Here is a 19,683-nt window from a genome sequence, read left to right as displayed (position 1 = left end):
TGCAGAGCTGCTGCCGTCCTCTGAACTTCCCAGCATCAGGCATGCAGGCTGAAACCAAAGGTGCAGGTCACTGAGGGATTCCAATTAGCAACAGCTAGAGATGCTCACCCTGTCCTTTGTGAAGGAGCAGCTGCTCAGAGAGGGATGCCAGGGCTGTGGCATTACCAGAAATTAGCTCCCACCAGAGCTTATATCCACACTTGCTGTCCCAACTGTACCATAAACTGCCATCCCAGTTTCCATTTGGATAAAGTTAATTTTCTTCCTCATAGCTGGTACAGTGCTGTGGTTTGGATTTAGAATGAAAATAATCTTGAAATACACTGATGTTTTAGTTGTTGCTACGTAGTCAAGGATTTTTCAGCTTCTCACGCTGTCCGGGTGCACAAGAAGCTGGGAGGGGGCACAAGCTCAGTATATGTTTGGGGGGAAGAAGAAGGAAGAGGGTGATGTTCAGAGTCATGGTGTTTGTCTTCCCAAGTAACTGTTGTGCATGGTGGAGCACGGCTTTCCCGGAGATGGCTGAACACCCCCCTGCCCATAGGAAGCCATTAATTAATTCCTTGTTTTGCTTTGTTTGTGTGCAAAGTTTCTGCTTTACCTATAAAACTGTCTTTATCTCAACCCACGAGTTTTCTCACTTTTCTGATTCTCACCCCCATCCCACTGGCGGGGAGTGAACTAGAGGCTGTGTGGTGCTTAGTTACTGGCTGGGGTTGAACCATGACAACTGCAAATGCATGTGAATAACTGGATTCCTATTCCTCTTGTCTACTCCATTCCTGACCAAGAGACAGGCCAAAGGATAACATGCTTGATAACTGTTAACTACACCTTTTAAATCTCACATTTTCATGTCTAAAACTTAAATATGGAAATAAATAAGTAATGCATGTAGAAGTACTTTAAAAAAATAAGTTATCAATACTAAAATCTTCATGCATCATTTTATGCAATGGTTGGTTATTTTGCCACTGTTAAGCACCTGGACATGCTTGCTTAGAAAAATAAAATGAAACTGTGTTAGGAATACCCCCCACACTAGTACTACCAGTTTAACTTCATTTACCAAAAATACATTTCACAGAGCAATTTTGCATAATAATTGTATAATTTGGGGACACTGAGACAACACTGCATATTAATTCATTATTAAATAAACCAAGACTATCTCATGTATGATTTTCCTTAAAAAAAAATGGAAAAACTCACTAATCATCATCTTCGTTGTTGGGGTTTGGAGGTTTTTTTGTCATTTGGAAAACAAAAACCACATTGTTCCTTTTTGCATGATTAACACATTCCCTCCAAAAGACAGTACATTAAAAAGGGAATTAATTGTTCAAACTCTTATAGTATTATTTCATGCAGGACAACATCAACTACATACAGAGCATAAGTTCAGTGTTCGTATTCAGATTCATGGTTATGTTTCTGTCTAAAGTACAGCAAAAAGTTTGGACTGTGATGTTTGGTTTTATACAAGCAAGAGTCAGTTTCTTTGTGTTTTCAATACATCACGAAATTTACAATGTCTCCTTTATCTCTACTTAGCGCCATTATCTTCCCATTGCCATCCTTCCTCTTTTTGTTTTCTTCCTGGTAAATGTTGTATCTACAACTTCTGCAATAGCTCTTTAAACAGAAGATAATTTGCTGTTTTGTCTCAAAGCCTAGTAGAAAGAAAACAAAGTATGTTTATGAAAATCATCTAAAAACAGGACTATATCATTTTCATGTTAGCATACTGATACAAAGACATACATTTGTCATCTCCTTTCCTTGAGTAGTTATTTTCCTATTATTTGAAAATTTGTTTTATCTGTTTCCACTTTCCATATAAACTCAGCACTTATGTATCACCTAACACACAGTATCAGATCTGCTATGCATTCCATAAATTAAAAGCACACCAATACATCTTTCTTTCAGTTTATTGTTCCATTGACCTGGTTTCACTGGGAATCAAAAAACAATATGTTCAAATGACTTACTGGCTGAATCTCTTCTATACCGATGCAGGCTTTATTTTGCAATCTGTAAACTGAAACTGATCTGACTACACTTGACTGTTGTTTGAGAAAATCATCATAAGCATACCTAATTAAGAAAACAGATAGATGTTGTCCCTGAATAATTTTAACATACTGCCCGCATTTATGCCCATTATGCACTGCGTAGCACCCACTGTTTTCTAAACACGTTTGTATTTGCCTGTTTATTGAGTGGTAGAAGACCTAGCTCTTATATTAATTATAAATATTTACTTTAAATACCTTGTTATAGGCAGATATCTTTAACAATTGTTTTCAGTTGTTTATTTCTGAAACATTGAACATTTACAAACACCTGTCAGTTACAAACATTTTCTTTAGTATGGTACAACTACATTGTCAGAGACATATTACAATTTTAACTTCAAACACTCTTGTGTTAAGAGATTTAGCAAAATATTGTATCTCATTGTTACTAGGAAAATACAGGCTTTGCAAAGACAGTATTAAAATGCTTTTATATTCATTTTTGTTACTGCTGCTTCCCAGCAGAATTACACATCCCTTCTCTACTAGTTTAGTTTTGAAAAAAAAGAGAGAGAATGCATTATATTAAATTTGCCTATATAGCCATTGTTAACTCCAACTTTACATGCATGGATTCTCCATAAAAAATGCTAGCCACTATTTGTGGGGCAAAGTTTTTATAGAAACAAAAATAAATTAAAACAAATGCTCCACTTTGAGCTGAGCATTCCCATCTACAACAGGGAATATACGTAGCTACATACCTATCATTACATAAAGGAATAAAAGTTTCTTTTGGAGAAGTTTTAAATAAATATCTACATTTGGTAGTATTTCTAACATTACTACAGTGAGATATCACTTTTAACGTTCCATTGGAGAAAAACACAAGGATGGACGAGGCTTTCTTCCAACAACTTGGGAAAACCGAGGCAGAGGTAAGGGACAAAAGAGACAGCTCTAGAGAAAAAACAGCAGCAATTATCTATGGAACACTACTAAGAATATGGAATTTTTATGAAAGCTACCCTGGCACACTACTGACTAGAGTTTTTGTTCCCTGTTACTGTTGGCAAAACCATGCGCTATCAGGGACGGCACAAAAGCTCCAACACAGCGTTATACACCGTCATACAGCGTTACACGGCGGGGGAACGACTGAAATAAACACATTTGGGAGTGAACCAGAACCGCCCGCTCTGAGGGAGGTGACGCTGCACCTGAACGCCGCCCGTCCCAGGCCGGGGCTGCTGAGAGGAACATCTCGTTAAGCGTGGCTGCACACCGCCACGATTGCTATGGCAACGGGAGCAGGAAAACAAACACAAGCACCGCCCCAGCGTCACGGCAGCCGCTGTCCCCTCTGCCCACTGGCCCCGCGACACGGCGCTGCCGCCGGCCGGCCCGCCTGCGCATGCGCCTCCCGCCCGCGCACGCGCGGCGGGGCGGGGCGGTGGGCAGGTGACGGGGCAGCGCGCGGTAGCCGCCATGGTGTACATCTCCAACGGTGAGAGGCGGCGGGGAACGGGCCGGCGGCCGGGCGGCGGGGAACGGGCCGGCGACCGGGCAGCGAGCGGGGGCGGCCGGGCGGCGAGCGGGGGCGGCCGGGGGGTTATGGGGAATGCGCCGAGCAGAGCGGAGCCTCCGCGCCGCCCCGAGCGAGCTGCGCGCATCGCGCGCCGCCGCTGTCACTGTCACGTCAGCCCCGCGGGCCGGATCGGAGCCTCGCGCACTGCCGGGCGGGTTTTAAGGACTTGGAAAAAGCCGCAGCGTGTTCTGCCAACATCGGGAGCGGAGCCGCTTAACCGCATGTCGGGAAGCGGAGACCGCCCTGGTGGGTTTTTAGGTGACGTGGACACAGTGTCGGCTGGCTGGGGGTGATGCGATTGTTTCGAGTACTCGGACAACACCCCGTAGGGAATGGCACCTGCTGCCCTTGCCCATGAAGCGCAGTTTTCTCCATCCTGTTTGCAAATTCTAGAGTCAGCAGATACATTTTTGTGTGATATACTGTGCAGTGTCACATACTAACATCACTGGATGGTTTGCATCTTGATCTGTTACAGGACAAGTGTTGGACAGCCGGAGTCGGGCTCCTTGGCGTTTGTCAGTTATCACAGATTTCTTCTGGTCAATAGCAGATTTTGTGGTTCTGTTGTAAGTAAAAATTAATTCTTTTGATGAGCTTTATTTTACATTTATCATAGGAGCTACTCAGTGCTATCAGTAGCACAACAATTACAATGTTAGATTTACTCTTTACTATTACATATTTACTGTCCCCAAAACATATGTGAATGCTTTACTATGACTGTGGCTTTGGTTATTAAGCACTATAATATATTAAATAAAAAGAGAAGTGTGTGAAAAGTGACACAAACTTACTGGCAGCTCAAATGAGTTTTCTTATTATAAGTTTCTCCCATTTTAATACTGCAAAAAGAAGCGGCATATACTTTTGTTAAACAGCTAGTTTCTATTAGCTGAGCAAATAACTGAGATGTTATTTGCAGAATTTCTACTGGTGACAATAGATTCTTGCTATGTAAAAATAATCACCCAGTGGTAACCGTAAATTTATGGCCTCAGATTGAAGCTGGTTAAGAAACAAAAAATTCTTTTGATGTAGTCAACATTATTCAGCTTCACTATATCAGTTACAGGTTTATACTTCATGCATTTCTTGCACTATATTTACCAGGAGAAAAAAAAAAAAAATGATTTTGTAGTTTGAGCCTTACTGTAATTTGGAATTACTTCAGATTTTCTTTTACTGTGTAGGAGAAAAATTGCCAAGATCTATTAAATAACAGTAACTTTGAAAAGATACACTGTTCATTCCTGAACACTACTTACTGTTTTTCAGGCCATTTCTTATCTTGCAGTCTAAAAACTCAGGATATTATATCTAACAATCAATTCACCTAACTCCTGATTTATTTTTTAGCTTCCAGAGCATAATTCACCCAGATTTGAGAAGAAGAGGCTACACATCTTCCTCCTATTCAGGATACAATGACGGGAGAGGGTATTTTTTCATATTCCTACTACTTCTGGGTGTTTTTTCTATCTTTGCAAAATGCCATAAAGTATTTGGATGGCAGTTGTGATTTGCATTGAATCAGATCACGTTAGAAGACTAAAATGTTGTTTATCTGCGGTATTTTGTCTGAAACTCATTGATAACAATACGATGCCTTGCGTAGCTGTAATAACACTATGGTCTAACACTCCCTGAAACAATATTCCAAACCTGCCTAATAGACAATATGGATCTTTATTGAAATTCTTTTGTGACACTTGCCTATACTCAGCATTTGATTTCCATTAAATCAGTCATTTTGTGTATTAGATTACGTAGAGATAAAGCAAACCACTTTGTTAGATATAATTTCTGTATACACTGTAGTTACTATCTTTCTTTGTTCTTAATGGTTTGCACAACTGTTTTTGTAGGACTGTATAAAACCCCATTACCCATAGCTTTCTCTTTTGAGACGAGTAATTACAACAGTTTTGCAATACAGAATTTTTGTGAAAGTGGGGCTGGGGTTTGGTTGTTGTTTTTTTTTTTTTCAGCTTTTCACATTAAACCCAAACAACTTTTCCAGCAGATCTAACTTCCTAATTACTATCATTTAGAGACAGTGTTATGATCTTTCAAGTTTAACAATCCAATGCCGATTGAATAGGTGTTGTGTTCCTTGCTCTCTTGTCAGGCCTCCAGCAAACCCTCGCCGAAGGATGGGGCGAATAAATCACTGGGGTGGAGGCCCCAGTCCACCACCAATGGCTGGAGGTGGATGAGGAAGGTAATTCCAAAACTGCTCTATCCTGCTTTGAACTTTTTTTTTTTTTTTTTTTTTTAAATAACAATGATAATTGAAGCTTAAGGTAGAGTGGAGCGTTTTGTCTTCCTTTTGCAAAAGTTACCGAAACAGGAAGAGAATCAAAGTGGTTGAGATACTTTCAGTTAAAGTGTGGAAGAAAAAGAAGATGTTAAAAGGTTTTGGCTAAGAAATGGTGAGCTTCTACTTTTAATTGCATAGAAGTTGATATACAAAGCATAGCACAGATTTTTGAACACAGCTGATTAAAAAAAATATATACTTAAAACTTTTCATCTGTTTTGGCTGCTAATTTAAAGTCCTGTCCAGATCAGTAGTGACTAAAACTTTATTTGCATTTCTCATAATTATCATGTGACACGTGAGGATTGTTGTTTAAAGTACATACTTAGCAATAGTAAAGAAGGAAAATTAATAAAGTTGTTAAAAGACTACTAGCAAAAATCTTTTTTCCTGTTACATTGATATAGCTGTGCAAATCTTCAATTCTAGTATGGCATAAAAATCAGAATTGCTTAAAACAGGAGGCAAAAAAAAACATTTAAAACGCCTTTGACTTTAAATTTCTTACAGCTGCCTAAACTTTAATTCTGTTTTACTAACTAGTTTGGCTGGTGGGAGTTTCATCTAACATATGGTTTGGTTTACTTTGAGACTTTAGTAAACAGTCATTTTTCATTAATCACCCCCCATTGTTACCATAATGAAACTTACAAGAAAAAAAAAGAACAAAAAACACACATGCAGGTGTGTAGTACCTGTAAATCTTGTAGGAAAAAGCTTGTATTCCAAAAAGCACATACACCAGTATTTCTGTTCCCTGGAAAAAGGGCAAGTTTTTGGTTTTGTTTTTTTTTTTTTTCATTTGGATGCCTTTTTTTCCCCGCCCCCCCCCCCCCCTTCTTTTTGGTCTGACATGAGGCCAGCAAAGGCTGTAGGATTTTGGGTAGTGGCAATGGGTAGTCTGCTCAGGAAAAGAAGTTTGCAAGCCTTCAGCATGTCTCATTTAGCTAAATTAAAACAAATTTTATTTTAAATTTGTTACTTACATAATTTTATCTCACAGAGAAAGGCCTTATTGTCTCTTAATGCACTGTAATTATTTAATCTTCTAGGTAAATGCTTGCTGAGAAGGCAGGCAAAAGCATACACATTTGCAAGATGAAAGGGAAGAAGAGTTCAGTGGTGGACCAAATGAGTATGAACGTTGCAAATGTGTATGTCAAACTGGAAACTGCTCTGTGCTACAAGCAGCCTAATGAAGTTGTACTGGGAACTCCTTCTTCAAGGATCCAGTGTAACTGAACTGCAGTTTTATTAAATACATGTTTACTGTCTACAGTCTTTGTATAGTTTCTGAACATTTTATTGTAGTTGCAAAGTAATAAGTAAATTATATTTGGCTTGTCACAAGGCTGACTTTCTCATTCTTTTCAGAAAAAAAAAGTTTGCAGTATGGCAAGTCCTTTTCTGTTCAAATGAGGAAGAATACATATTTATATTTGATACAGAAGGTCCCTCGACTAAAAACAGTGTTTCCTAATAGGTTTTGTATTCACTCTATTTTTGTGAGTACTAACATTCTGTACTTCGCTGTATTTTCATTGTATTAATGGTACTCTAAACACACTCTTAAAATACAACTTATAAATTACTTTGGTTACAGTCCTTGCCTCTTACAAACTTGCTTCCTTAAGGCCCATAACGGGTTTTATATGCCTGTTATGGGCATTGTTTATAAAACATGACTGTTTTATAAGCACCTCTTGAAACAGCATCCTCCTCCACTGAAAACTTAGTCAATTGTATAAGCCTATTTGCTGTACGAAGTTTGGGAAGACTTGCTTAGGCTTTGTTTATATTACAGGAAGAAAAGGTAGCGTACAGAATGCTAACACAGAAAAGTTATTCTCTTTCAAGCAGTAGCTACCTTTTAAATAACTTACCCCCTTTCAGTATGGGGATTTCTTACTGTTCTTGGGTTTTATCTTTTTTTTTGTTCAGTTGGAGAGGGTTGTGTCTATTTGATAAAAGATTGGCTGCTAAGATCCAGACAATTACAAGGTGCCACCACAAGCTTTTTGCTTAAACCTCACTTAGTCTATTTGGCATGACATTGTAACATCCAACAATGCCCCTTGGTTAATGTAAACATTACCAATTAGCTGGCTTTTGCCAGCTAGTTGTGGTGAAATCACGCCCTCCGGTGGCACCTACTCCTGCTGCGCATACTCAGCACAAAGTTACTCTCTTAATCTTGCTGTGTAACAGCAATCTTCCTCAACTCCGCTCAAACGTCACATTTTCAGATTCCACAAAGGAGCTTCCCACCTGCAGATCAGGTGTGTACACGTAAGTCATCGTTAGCTCTTCATAGATGTATCACACGTCCATCAGCTGTACTATGATCTTTTCAGACGGTATTTTAAATTGGGATGCCCGTACTGCCCTGCTTCCAGCCCCACCAGCAGCACCAGCCCAGCTGATGGGGTTTGGCTGCCGCTGGCTCAGCCCTCCCGCAGGGCCGGCGCTCCCCGGACTCCCACCTTTCCGCTGCTCCCAGCCCAGGGCAGAGGCCGGGGCCGCAACCCGGGACAAGGGCGAACCCCCGCCCGCCTCTTCCCGCAGACGGTACCTGCCTGAGAGGCGGCGCCGAGCGCGAGCCCGCCCGCTTCCGCCCCGCGCCGACGCCAGGCCCGGCCCTCGCAGGAGCGGCTTCCGCCCGGCGCCGCTCGCCCCGCGGGGAGCATGACCCAGGCGGAGAAGGGCGAGGCGGAGAACGGGAAGGACAAGGAGCGCGACCGGGAGCGCGAGCAGCGCGGCGGCAAGCGGCCCATCGTCCCCGCCGCCGTGCCGGAGTCCCTGCAGGAGGTGAGGCCTAGGAGGCGGTGAGAAGCGGGGCTGGGCGAAGCTCCCTTCCTGCCGGCCGAGCGGCTGCGCTGGGGCGGGCTCGGCCTTTTAAAGGCCTGGGCGCGGGGAGGTGCCGGGCTGACCCCCGTGCGCCTTGTGGTGCTTTCAGCAAATCCAGAGCAACTTCATCGTGGTGATCCACCCCGGCTCCACCACTCTGCGGCTCGGCAGGGCCACGGACACGCTGCCCGTGGGCATCCCCCACGTCATCGCGCGGCGGCACAAGCAGCAGGGCCAGGCGGCCTACAGGGACAGCTGGCTCCTCAGGGACGGGCTCAATGTAAGAACTTGCTAAAATCGGTGTTTTAACTACGTGTTTCTGTCGCATTTCTTTAGCTGTGCAGTGCGTATCTTCCCCTCATGCATTATGGTTTTCCAGAGAGAAATATTTTTCAAGGCAAACATTTTTTCCCTTTTTAATAGATGCCACTTTACTGAAGTCAGTAGATTTCCAGCAGTCTGTGTTAGGGCTTTATTTCATTTGTTCACAATGAACTAAATCTAATAAATTGATAGGCTGAGGGTTTGTACTCATCGATTTCTCTGCTCAGTGGTCTGATACCACACATAGTATTTCTGTTTGTAGAATGACAACTGTAGAACAAGAACTGGACTGCTCCACTTGTGAACATGTTGGTTACAAGCTGGCTTGTAACTTGGATAATGTAGCCAGTACTTTTAGTCTAACCTGCTCTAAAAATATATGTCGTGATCCTACTCATACTTTGAATCTGTAAAAAAAAAAAATCATTAATCAAATTCATGTCTCTAATATTAAACTTCAGCTTTAAATAACTGAGATCTATTTAAACATTTTTGCTCGTGCTTAATATTTCTGTAATTAAATAGATAATGTCTTGAGCTCATCATGCTGGAGATGAAGCCCAGCAGCCAGTTCAATCAGTTAAAAGATTGAAGTTGACTTAGACAAAAAAGTGTTGAGTACTGTAATAGAAAAAAGGCTTTCTTTAAAAATAAGTGTATGTTCATTGTACAATGTGCACACCTTCTGTCCTTTCTACAGTCTATCAACTACAGTAATGGTTTCATTAATAATATCTTGAGTATTACCAGCATCAAGACATGTATTTAGAAAGTAAGTATTTACATTGCGTATTTCTGGGTTTTGTTTAGAAACCTGAAAGTACTGAGCAGAGACAAAATGGCCTTAAAATGGTGGACCAAGCAATATGGTCCAAAAAGATGTCAAATGGCGCAAGGCGTATACCGGTGTCACCTGATCAGGTAACTCATTCTTAATATTTTATTAAATTGTTCATTCATATGGTCATTTGGTGTGATGCTATATTTTCATAGAGGAGAATATATATGCTTTATACAGCAAACACAAATAGTGCTATTGTGTGACCTAACTTTGAAGAGGAGATAAAATGGTTCTTCAAAGGGTGGAGAGTTTAATTTTTCTTTCATACATAAAAAGTGACTGGTAAAATATTTATCAACAGTATTTGTTTTGATTTCAGGCCAGGTCATACAACAGACAGATGAGGCCAGCTATTTTAGATCACAGCTCTGGGGCCAAGTGGACAAACACATCAAATCATCCTGAATTTTTGGTGGGAGAAGAGGTAAGACTTATTTTCCTGCTGAAATGAGGCTTAGCATTTTAATGTGGGTGTGTAATCAGCAGTTTACAGTGTGTTAGAATGTATGGAAAGGCACATAAATTTAGTGAAGCAAAACATGAGAAACTTTACTATGGACTAACTGAATATTTATTATACTTTAGCAAGACCAGACAGTTTCCTGCATTTGCCTTGCAAGTAACCTTGATCCCTTGCTACTGTAAATCAGTGTTCCTGCAGGGACAAGGTGAGAGCTTTGCCCATGTGGTATAGTTCAGAGAAAAGGCAAAAAGTTGATAAAAGGATCACTACATGGAATCACTGCTGAGCAATTAGTTATTCATGAGCTTCAAATAGTCTTTATTTTAGTTACTAATTTGAGATAATGGAAAAATATACTGTTATGTTATGGTGGATGTCCATGGATATGAAAATTCAAACCATTTAAACCATGTATTTAATGTCTTTTTTTTTTTTTTTTAATTTTAATGCTTTATAATCAAGCCCTGTTAAAAAGAAATCCACTGTATTGCTGTCACATTGGTCTGAGTGCTGGTGGATGTCTTGTATCTGCTTTTGAAATATTTTTCTAGTATTTGTTACTAATCTTTTGGGGGAAACAATGCATAGAACACTGTCTCTTATTTTCAGGCACTGTATGTTAATCCACTAGATTCTTATAATATACATTGGCCTATTAGAAGAGGGCAGCTCAATCTCCACACAGGACCTGGGGGCTCCCTCACTGCAGTATTAGCAGACCTTGAAGTGATATGGTCACATGCAATACAAAAATATCTGGAAATACCACTGAAAGACTTAAAGGTGAGTTGTGAACACATTAATGTGGGCTGTATCCACTCTGTACATGTTACTATAAAAGGGAATAAACCTGCTGTTATTGCTAGCCTCTTACTGGTGTTTTTTTACAGAATAAATATTTTCTGCTGGTGAGCATGGTTCCCAAGAATTCATTTGGAATTTTTCCATGTCATTAAGGCAAAAATTGCTAATAGAACTTGTACCAAGAAGGGCTGGAAATCCCATTCTAGAAATTTCAGTCATTGTCTGTTTGGGATTTTTTTTGTTGATTGGAAAGGAGACAACTGAGGAACTGGTGCCTAATACTTGCATAACTTCTTCTCCTTGCCAAGTATGTGTCTTTCTTATATCTGATGTACTTTTAAACATTTTAGTGACTTAGAAACTCTTAACTTGGTACTTACTTGAACTCATTTTAAAAATTATTAAAGCCCTTTCCCCTTCCCATAATTTTGCTTCTTTTGATAACTTGAGTATTAAGCTTTCTTCCTTAGCGTTAGGTATTCAAGAATGTAATAGAAACTTAATTTGAGAGCTGGCTTTAATTTTTTGTTCTTATCTTCAGTACTACAGGTGTATTTTACTAATTCCAGACATCTATAATAAACAGCATGTGAAAGAACTGGTAAATATGATCCTAATGAAGATGGGCTTCTCAGGTAAAACCATACATATGCAAGTGCCTAGTGATTAATAGTGGGAAGATATATACATACATACGTGTATATATATATATGTGTGTGTGTATATATATATACACATATATATATACACACACACATATATATATATATATATATATATATAAATATTTTTTTTTACCTCTGAGGCAAATTTTTGCAGATCAGTCCCAGTTTGACTGGGACTAGCACCTCTTATCTTTTGCTCTTCCCATAACTGTTGTCTCTCTTAATGGGGCAAAATGGTTGGCTAGCATTGAACCAGATTTCTTGGTTTGCTATTAGGTATTCCAACTGTGAGTGTCTCACTTCCACCAAGATAAAATTAGCAACAGTCTGATTTCTTAAGTATTTCTAAAATTCACAATGTTACCTCCACAGAGTATTAAGAGTCCTTGACTTCAAAACAGAAGTATATGATGTAAGATGCTGCTGCTGTCTTCACAGGATGACATAATAGGAGGTTTCAGAGTTGCTTAAGTGCATACACTAAATATAGAAGAGCAATACAGTTTTTTAAAAATAACCAAATAATTGTTAGCTTGTTCTGCATATTTGAGACTGAAAAGCCCTCCTCAAGTTTAAGTATGGGCTTGTGGTAGAAGTACAAAGGTACTCTTTTACAGAGTTGAAGGTTGATTGAAATGAAAGCAGACAGTAAAAACGGACCTTGTTTTGTAACTATTTAAAGAACACGTCTAAAATGCTAGTGTTAATGCTTTTGATTTAAATTAGAAGAAATTAAGAAAATTATTCGTGTGTCTGATAACCAAGACCCTGCAATACTGGTTACAAAACCAAGTCCAGTCTGGAGGCAGTATCTTTAATCTTGCAAAAAAATAACGATATTTGGATAAAGGCACTCACCCCACTCTCAGCTTTTCTCAGGAATTTGAGGGCCTACCCAACACCACCAACAAAAAATCTGTAAGCCCCCCCCACCTCATCTTCACTAAATATACAAACTTTCAGTTCAGAGTCAAGCTATTACTAAATTTTAGAAGACATGAAGATGTCCATTAAATGTCAGCAATATGGCTTGGCATAAATCAGATATAATTTTTCTCTCCGCTAGGAATCATTGTACACCAGGAGTCTGTCTGTGCTACTTTTGGAAGTGGTTTAAGCAGTGCATGTATAGTAGATGTGGGAGACCAGAAGACAAGCATTTGCTGTGTGGAAGATGGTGTTTCCCATCGCAACACCAGGTATATTTTAATATGCAGAATTATTATAAGCATGTACTTAGTTGCATACCAAAGACTTTAAAAACAATAATTTTTTCTTACAAAACCAGGATTTTTTTACTGTGTACTGCCTGACAAGGTCATCAGGTTATGGTATGAACCCAAAGGAATTCTGACATCTTTAAAAGAACAGAACTGATACTGTGTTCTGCAAACTATGTGGAGGTCATGATCACAGCACATCTAAAATGTTGCTGGCGTTCCTATATGTGCTACTGTAAAAGGCCAGTATTTCAGCAAATTAATATTTTTTTTTCTTCTCTGTGCTTTAGGCTGTGTCTCGCATATGGAGGATCTGATGTGTCTAGGTGTTTTTATTGGCTTATGCAACGAGCAGGATTTCCATATAGAGACTGTCAGCTAACTAATAAGTTAGATTGCCTGCTGCTTCAGCACTTAAAGGAGACATTTTGTCACCTAGACCAGGTGAGAAGAGAAAATGTTATATTCTCCAAGTTTTAGTTTGTTTTTTTCCTTTACAGAATGCTACTCTGGGGAACCCTTTTGTGAGTCTATACAATTGCTTGTAAACAGAATAAAATACAGTATTTTACTCAGTAGAATACTGGCAGAAGCTAGAAAGGCTTTAGACTTGAAGAATTTGTAATTTGTTTTATTTTTCTCCTAGCTGAAAGAATCTCAGCTCCTGGAAAAGTAGTTGTTTTGTTCTTATTACTGAAAGAAGCTGATAGTAGATGCATATTTGCCATTTTTCTACTTCAGTTTTTTAAGATCTGCCAGCAGGTCTCTTCTTTCTGCACAAATCCTCCTTTTAGAGGCTTAGGAATGTAGAAAGCTGTTTTGGCAGATTGTGCTACAAGGAAAAGACTTTAAAAAGTGTTTAAGAATAGGTAAATAAAATTCACAGTCTGAAGAGTTTTGTTACTTTCTGTTGCATCCCACAGTTTAAATAGATTATGCAGCTTTATAGAGAGATATGAAAGATACAATTATTTTTTTATATTGTTTCTGACCTTAGGATATTTCTGGATTGCAAGACCATGAGTTCCAGATTCGTCATCCGGATTCTCCAGCTTTATTGTACCAGTTCCGATTAGGAGATGAAAAATTACAGGTGTGTTGGTTGTTTTTTTTAATTACAAGAATTCTATTCAGCATTCAGGCTCTGGGCCTCATTTTGTGTCAGTCCAGTGCTACTACACCCACACGATTTATAGATTGTTCTTACCATGTGCTTGTTGATAGCTTTAAAATGAATTCCTATATGTATGAATGGGCCTAATGCAGCACCAGTGGATGCACAAGACTTCCTAACTAGCGTCGCCCAGAATGGTTGTAGCTTCAGCTAAATACAATGATATTTTTATCCTTCAAGTGCAAGGAATGAATGCTAATTTTGCAAGTTTTTCACCTCACCATTGAATTTTCAAATTTAGTAACAAACTGCATTTGAATACTTATTTACCAAACAATGCCAGAATCTGTAAAGAAGCCTATATATGTGTACAATTGTATGATTTTGGGTTTTTTAATTAAACAAAGCTGAAGACACTTTAGCCTTTTACAAAACTACTTGAACAAAATGCATATTTAATTTTCACTTGTGAGAAAAATAGAACAAGCTTCTTTTTTTTTTTTTTTTTTTTACAGTAAAAAAAACCCAAAACAAATAAAGAAAAAAACCCACCAAACAAAACACCAACCCTATGTAGTAAAGCCATGTCAAATCTCTCTTTGTTCAGGCTCCAATGGCTCTGTTTTATCCAGCAACTTTTGGAATTGTTGGACAAAAAATGACAACTTTGCAACACAGGTCACAAGGTGACCCTGAGGATCCTCATGATGAACATTATCTGCTAGCCACACAAAGTAAGCAGGAGCAGGTGTGTGAATGCTCATTTTATTTTTAATTAAGTATTATTTAATTGGGGAATAACATCAGGACTCATTAGCTCATCTCAGAAACCAAAGCTCATTATCTGGGTCAGAAGCATTAAAAAAATAAATTTAGAGTAAGGAATTATGGATGTCTAGACAAGTCCTTAATTATAACTGCTTATTTTCAGAATCTAAGAGGGCTTCATATTATGGCATTGATATACCTGATGGAGTTCAAAATAAAACCCTTACTTTGAAAGCAAGGATTAAAAGGAAATAATACGAATGCCTAAACTTTCTGTACAAAAAGGTGATGAGAAGTACAGTGGTGTTCAGTTAAGTCTTTGTAAGATCTCTTTGCATTTTTCATAGTACAACTTGTTTTCTCTTTTTCAAGTCTGCAAAAGCTACAGCTGATAGAAAATCTATGTCGAAGCCTGGTACATTTGAGGGAGACTTGAGAGGCCAAGCCTCAGACGTTTCAGAGAGGATCTACCCACAAGAAGTGGAACTGGGATCTGCCCAGAGTGATTGTATGATATCTGGAAATGATTCCGAGGAGCCTCTAACTGCACACATGTCCAGGAAAACAGCTGTTTCTCAGTTTGAAAGCAAAGCCTTAGGCCTTGACAAAGCCATTCTCCATAGTATTGACTGCTGCGGTAAGAATTACATTTGCACAATTCTGTAAAATATACATGTCAGTCAGTGGGGATTTATGGTAACTCCTGTATTTTACCAAAGTAATGTGTATGTTCCTAACTTTTCATCATCTCTAGAGTAGCTACTGTGTTCCTTATATTTACATCTTTGTTGAGGTTTCTTGAGACAAAAGGTTTGAATCTCCAAGGAACAGAAAAATAATTTTAAAAGCAAACACGGGTTTCTGTGTGGTTTGACTTGCACTAAATTATTTGCAATTCAAATACAGGCTGTATTAACTTTAAAAAACAGATATCTCTCTATATATCAATTCATTCCAGCATCTGATGATACAAAAAAGAAGATGTACAGCTCCATCTTAGTAGTGGGAGGAGGCCTTATGTTTCATAAAGCTCAAGAGTTTCTTCAACACCGAATCCTCAACAAAATGCCACCTTCTTTTAGAAGAGTCGTTGAAAATGTTGAAGTCATCACAAGACCTAAGGTATACTGGTAGCTCATAGCTAAATGATTAATAAACTATGATTGGTTGAAATCTTCAAAAGATTTTTATATATATGTGTGTGTGTATATATATATATATCCTTTGAAAACCAAAGATCAGTTGTGTATCTGAGGAGATCTAGAAGAGCTTTCAGCTCATATCACAGCACTCTCCGTATAGGCAGGATGTTACAAGTATAGCAAGAGTGTTACTAGTATTGATCACTGAAGTGTTTATTAGCTAGAGGCCATAAATGGTTAGTAGTGACCCATGAAGTTCATCTGTCTGTTCAGCAAGAAATTGTGCTGGGGTTTTTATTATTATTAAGGTAAAATAAGGTATGGCATTAAAAGAGCAACTTCCATTTGGCATTAATCAGACAAAATTGTAAAATCAAAACTTAATATTTTTCAGAGCCTCCATTGCTGAGGGCAGGATTTCCATGACATGCCTAGAAGGCACCTTTAAAAAAACACCACCTTAAATATTCTTGCTGTGTTTTTATCTCGCTATTTTTTCCTGAATAATTTGGACAAAAATCTTCCCCTCACCCCCGAAATTTTAAGTGGTGAATACTGTTGGAAAAATTAGGATACAATTTTTGAGAACTATGCAAATTAATACCAGTGATTGTGTACAATCTGTGTTTTGAATTTAGGATATGGATCCTCGCTTAATTGCATGGAAAGGAGGTGCAGTTTTAGCCTGTCTGGATACAACTCAGGAGCTGTGGATATATCAGCGAGAATGGCAGCGGTTTGGTGTCAGAATGTTACGAGAGCGAGCTGCATTTGTATGGTAATGGCTGTGTTTACAGTGGAAGATGATTGAGTATTCCTTTCTCCAAATGTTCCCGTTTTCCAGTACAGATGTATTGATCTTCTGCTAGTAGATATTTTTGTATTTTATTAAAACTAACTTCAACTGAGAGTTTTCCAAATGTTGTAAAAGTCTTCAGCATTGCTATACTTCAGCTTTTGAATTGCATGCATGGAATTCTGTATACAGAGTATCACAGTCATTTCCAAAATCACTACATTTATATTAAATATGTTTATTAAAATTAAGCAGTGTGGGAATGTGAGCTATAAAATATTGATGTGGCAGATGTTAAGCCAAGATTCCTTCCAGATACATGTACAAAGAAGCAATAGCAGAAGAGTGCGAGTTGTGGATTTAATGCATTATTCTGATTCATGCCATAATGTTACCAGAGGATTAAATTGTTACATCAGCAATCATCATGGAAAAAGTGAAATGGAGAATCTGAATGGCAGTTGCTGTTGGTGCTTTGCTTATACAATAAATTATATTATTCAGTGGAAAACTTTAGAATTTCAAAGTGGAGTATTTTTTCTTGCCTGTTATCATCAAAACCTCCTGCTAGCTTTTCATTATTCATGGTAGTTATCCACTCTTTTTCCTATTTAGTTCCTATTTAATTAAATATGTCCCAGTAGCCACAGTGCCCTGCCGTTCTTTCAGCTATTGATACTTTTGTCCTCAGCTTTGTAAGACTAGACCTCAATATCCAGACACCTGTTAATTTTCTGTTTCTTGCCCTGTACCTCATTGCATGAAACAAAATGTCGCTGCCGAAGTTCCTCTGTCCTTCATAAGACAATATTTTGGACAGAAGTTCAGAGCACTTGGTAAAGTGTCTTGTGAGCTCACGTCATTGAAAGAAACAACCATACATTTTGTACAGAGGACTGATTTGTCATGTCACTGCAAAAGAGCTTAACTGCAAGAGTGAACTTGTTTTCCATGTTCCTTTGGTTTCTCATGCTTTTACAAGAAACATCGCATACATCAGTGGTAGGGTTTGAACAAGGAAAATCACCCTATCTGCTGCTGCTTTTGGAGCAGCAAGCTATTGTATGGGACCCTTTTCAGCAATTCTCGTTTTCTCCCACATGTCCAGAATAACATCAGTCTGGCAGCCCTTGTGCAGGACTTCAGCAAAACAAAGGACAGTGAGGAAAACACCTGTATGGATATGTACTTAAACAAATAGTTGTAGCTGCACCTGAATTGCCCCCTAAATGAATTGTTTTAACAAAAAAGGCATCATGTGCTGTCTTAAAATGTCAGTGTTTCTAGAAACAATGTAAGCAAAACCTGAACGACATACTAAATTGCTATAGAAGGGTTGACTCTGTGCCTCTTTCCCTAGAAAAAATTAGATAGCTTTTTATAGAAGTAGGAAAAGCAAAAAGAGTGACCTAAGATTAGAATTTAGAGCCCAGATTGCCATCTTCATGAAGAAGTAGATCCAACTTAGACAACTTATCTGTACTTCATCTCTCCAAGAATGTTGGAAATAATTTCACAAAACTATTCAGTGGCTAGAACAGTTTAAGGTCCGCTACGCCGAGAGCGCAGCCTCGCATTGCAGGCTGATGGTGAGCAGAGGGTAGCAGAGGCACGCTGATTAATGTTAGTCATTCTGCAAAACTAATACTATGAAAAAAAGTGCTAAGTGAACAAAAATTAAATAGCAAAATTCTCACATGATCCCAGTTGATGTTTGCTACAGAGGAACGGGCAAACCAGAAATAAGCGAAGAACACAACTATTTAAAAATACTCTTTGATTATTAACTACAGTTTGTCTTTGAAACTTTTCTGTACAATTGCATGGAATACACTGAAAACATTCAACACATCCACAGGCTGTAAGATACCATTACATCCCCTGCACTCCACAAATAACACCTACCATAACGTTTGTGAGAATATCAGGAAGACACTTTCCTCCCTAGACTCCAAACATTTTTTCCCAGGTTGTATTTAGCTTTGACATCCGCTGCTTTTGTTTCTAATAAACATAAAGGTTTGACACCCAAAAGCTTGACTACTTTTCCTCAGCATAGTATTTTGCCTACAAGCTCTGTTGTGTCTATTGTTGCCAATGGCTACTGTCTTGTGTATTTATGATTGCAGCCAGGTCACTGACAAACCAAAAACTTTACTGAACATGTATTTGCTTCTTAGAGGCACCAGCAGCATTCACTGCAATGATACACCCAGGGCCTAAAGGTCAGTTAATATGTTGGTCAACCCTGGAGAAATATTTCTACTAATTTGGTAGAATGTAGGTTTATACAAACCAATCTGTTCAGAACAATTATTTATCTTAAACCTTGATGGTTAAACCGAAAGGCAGTAGGATACTTTTTATTTGCTCATGGCACATTTGGCACAGAAGATTAAATGTTTTATGATCAGGTCAACGACACATCAAAACATCAAACGGCTGCTCGGGCCGGTTTCGAAACAGCAGAAGCTCGCTCGAACACATCTCCCACGGAGGCCAAAGGGTGCATTCCTGTGGAAAGTTCCACTCGCTGTCCTGCCCAGCCTCTCCACGGCCCTCTGCCCCTGCAAGCCCACTCTGAGCGCGGGGTCCCGTCTCCGCAAACCGCGCTCCGCTCCGCGCCGTCCCGCCGGCGGCCCCAGGGCCTCCGCGGAGCAGCCCCGGCCTCCGCCACCGCCCCCCGCTCTGCTCCACCGCCCCCCGCACACAAGCGGCTTTCAGGAAGACACAGGCCTCCCCGGCCGCGACGGAGAACGGCGCGGCC

General features: G+C 39.3%; 2 protein-coding genes across 3 annotated transcripts; both read left to right on the top strand.

The window, feature by feature from the left end:
- Positions 1-3,435: 3,435 nt before the first annotated feature.
- Positions 3,436-7,208, top strand: SELENOK (selenoprotein K; the record flags this gene model as incomplete). The annotated part of the gene is given in 6 exon segments (XM_082060467.1): positions 3,436-3,460; positions 3,463-3,528; positions 4,088-4,178; positions 4,969-5,049; positions 5,741-5,833; positions 6,985-7,208. Coding segments are annotated over 5 exon segments (351 nt in total). The 3' UTR covers positions 5,829-5,833; positions 6,985-7,208.
- A 1,342-nt stretch (positions 7,209-8,550) lies between these two features.
- ACTR8 (actin related protein 8) lies at positions 8,551-17,442 on the top strand. 2 transcript variants are annotated; one of them, XM_082060465.1, is made up of 13 exons: positions 8,552-8,740; positions 8,889-9,059; positions 9,914-10,024; positions 10,264-10,368; positions 11,017-11,190; positions 11,753-11,846; positions 12,943-13,075; positions 13,387-13,540; positions 14,094-14,189; positions 14,818-14,958; positions 15,351-15,615; positions 15,937-16,100; positions 16,759-17,442. In XM_082060465.1, the coding sequence occupies exons 1-13, from the start codon at positions 8,618-8,620 to the stop codon at positions 16,900-16,902; spliced, it is 1,875 nt and encodes a 624-aa protein (XP_081916591.1). In that variant the 5' UTR covers positions 8,552-8,617; the 3' UTR covers positions 16,903-17,442. The 2 variants fall into 2 exon arrangements, with proteins under 2 accessions (XP_081916592.1, XP_081916591.1); XM_082060466.1 differs by lacking the exon at positions 14,818-14,958 and having other exon boundaries at positions 8,551-8,740.
- Positions 17,443-19,683: the final 2,241 nt, after the last annotated feature.

The sequence above is a fragment of the Streptopelia decaocto genome (genome assembly GCF_964273445.1).
Source record: "Streptopelia decaocto genome assembly, chromosome: 8".
Taxonomy (NCBI): domain Eukaryota; kingdom Metazoa; phylum Chordata; class Aves; order Columbiformes; family Columbidae; genus Streptopelia; species Streptopelia decaocto.
This window is presented reverse-complemented; position numbering and strand designations above follow the sequence as displayed.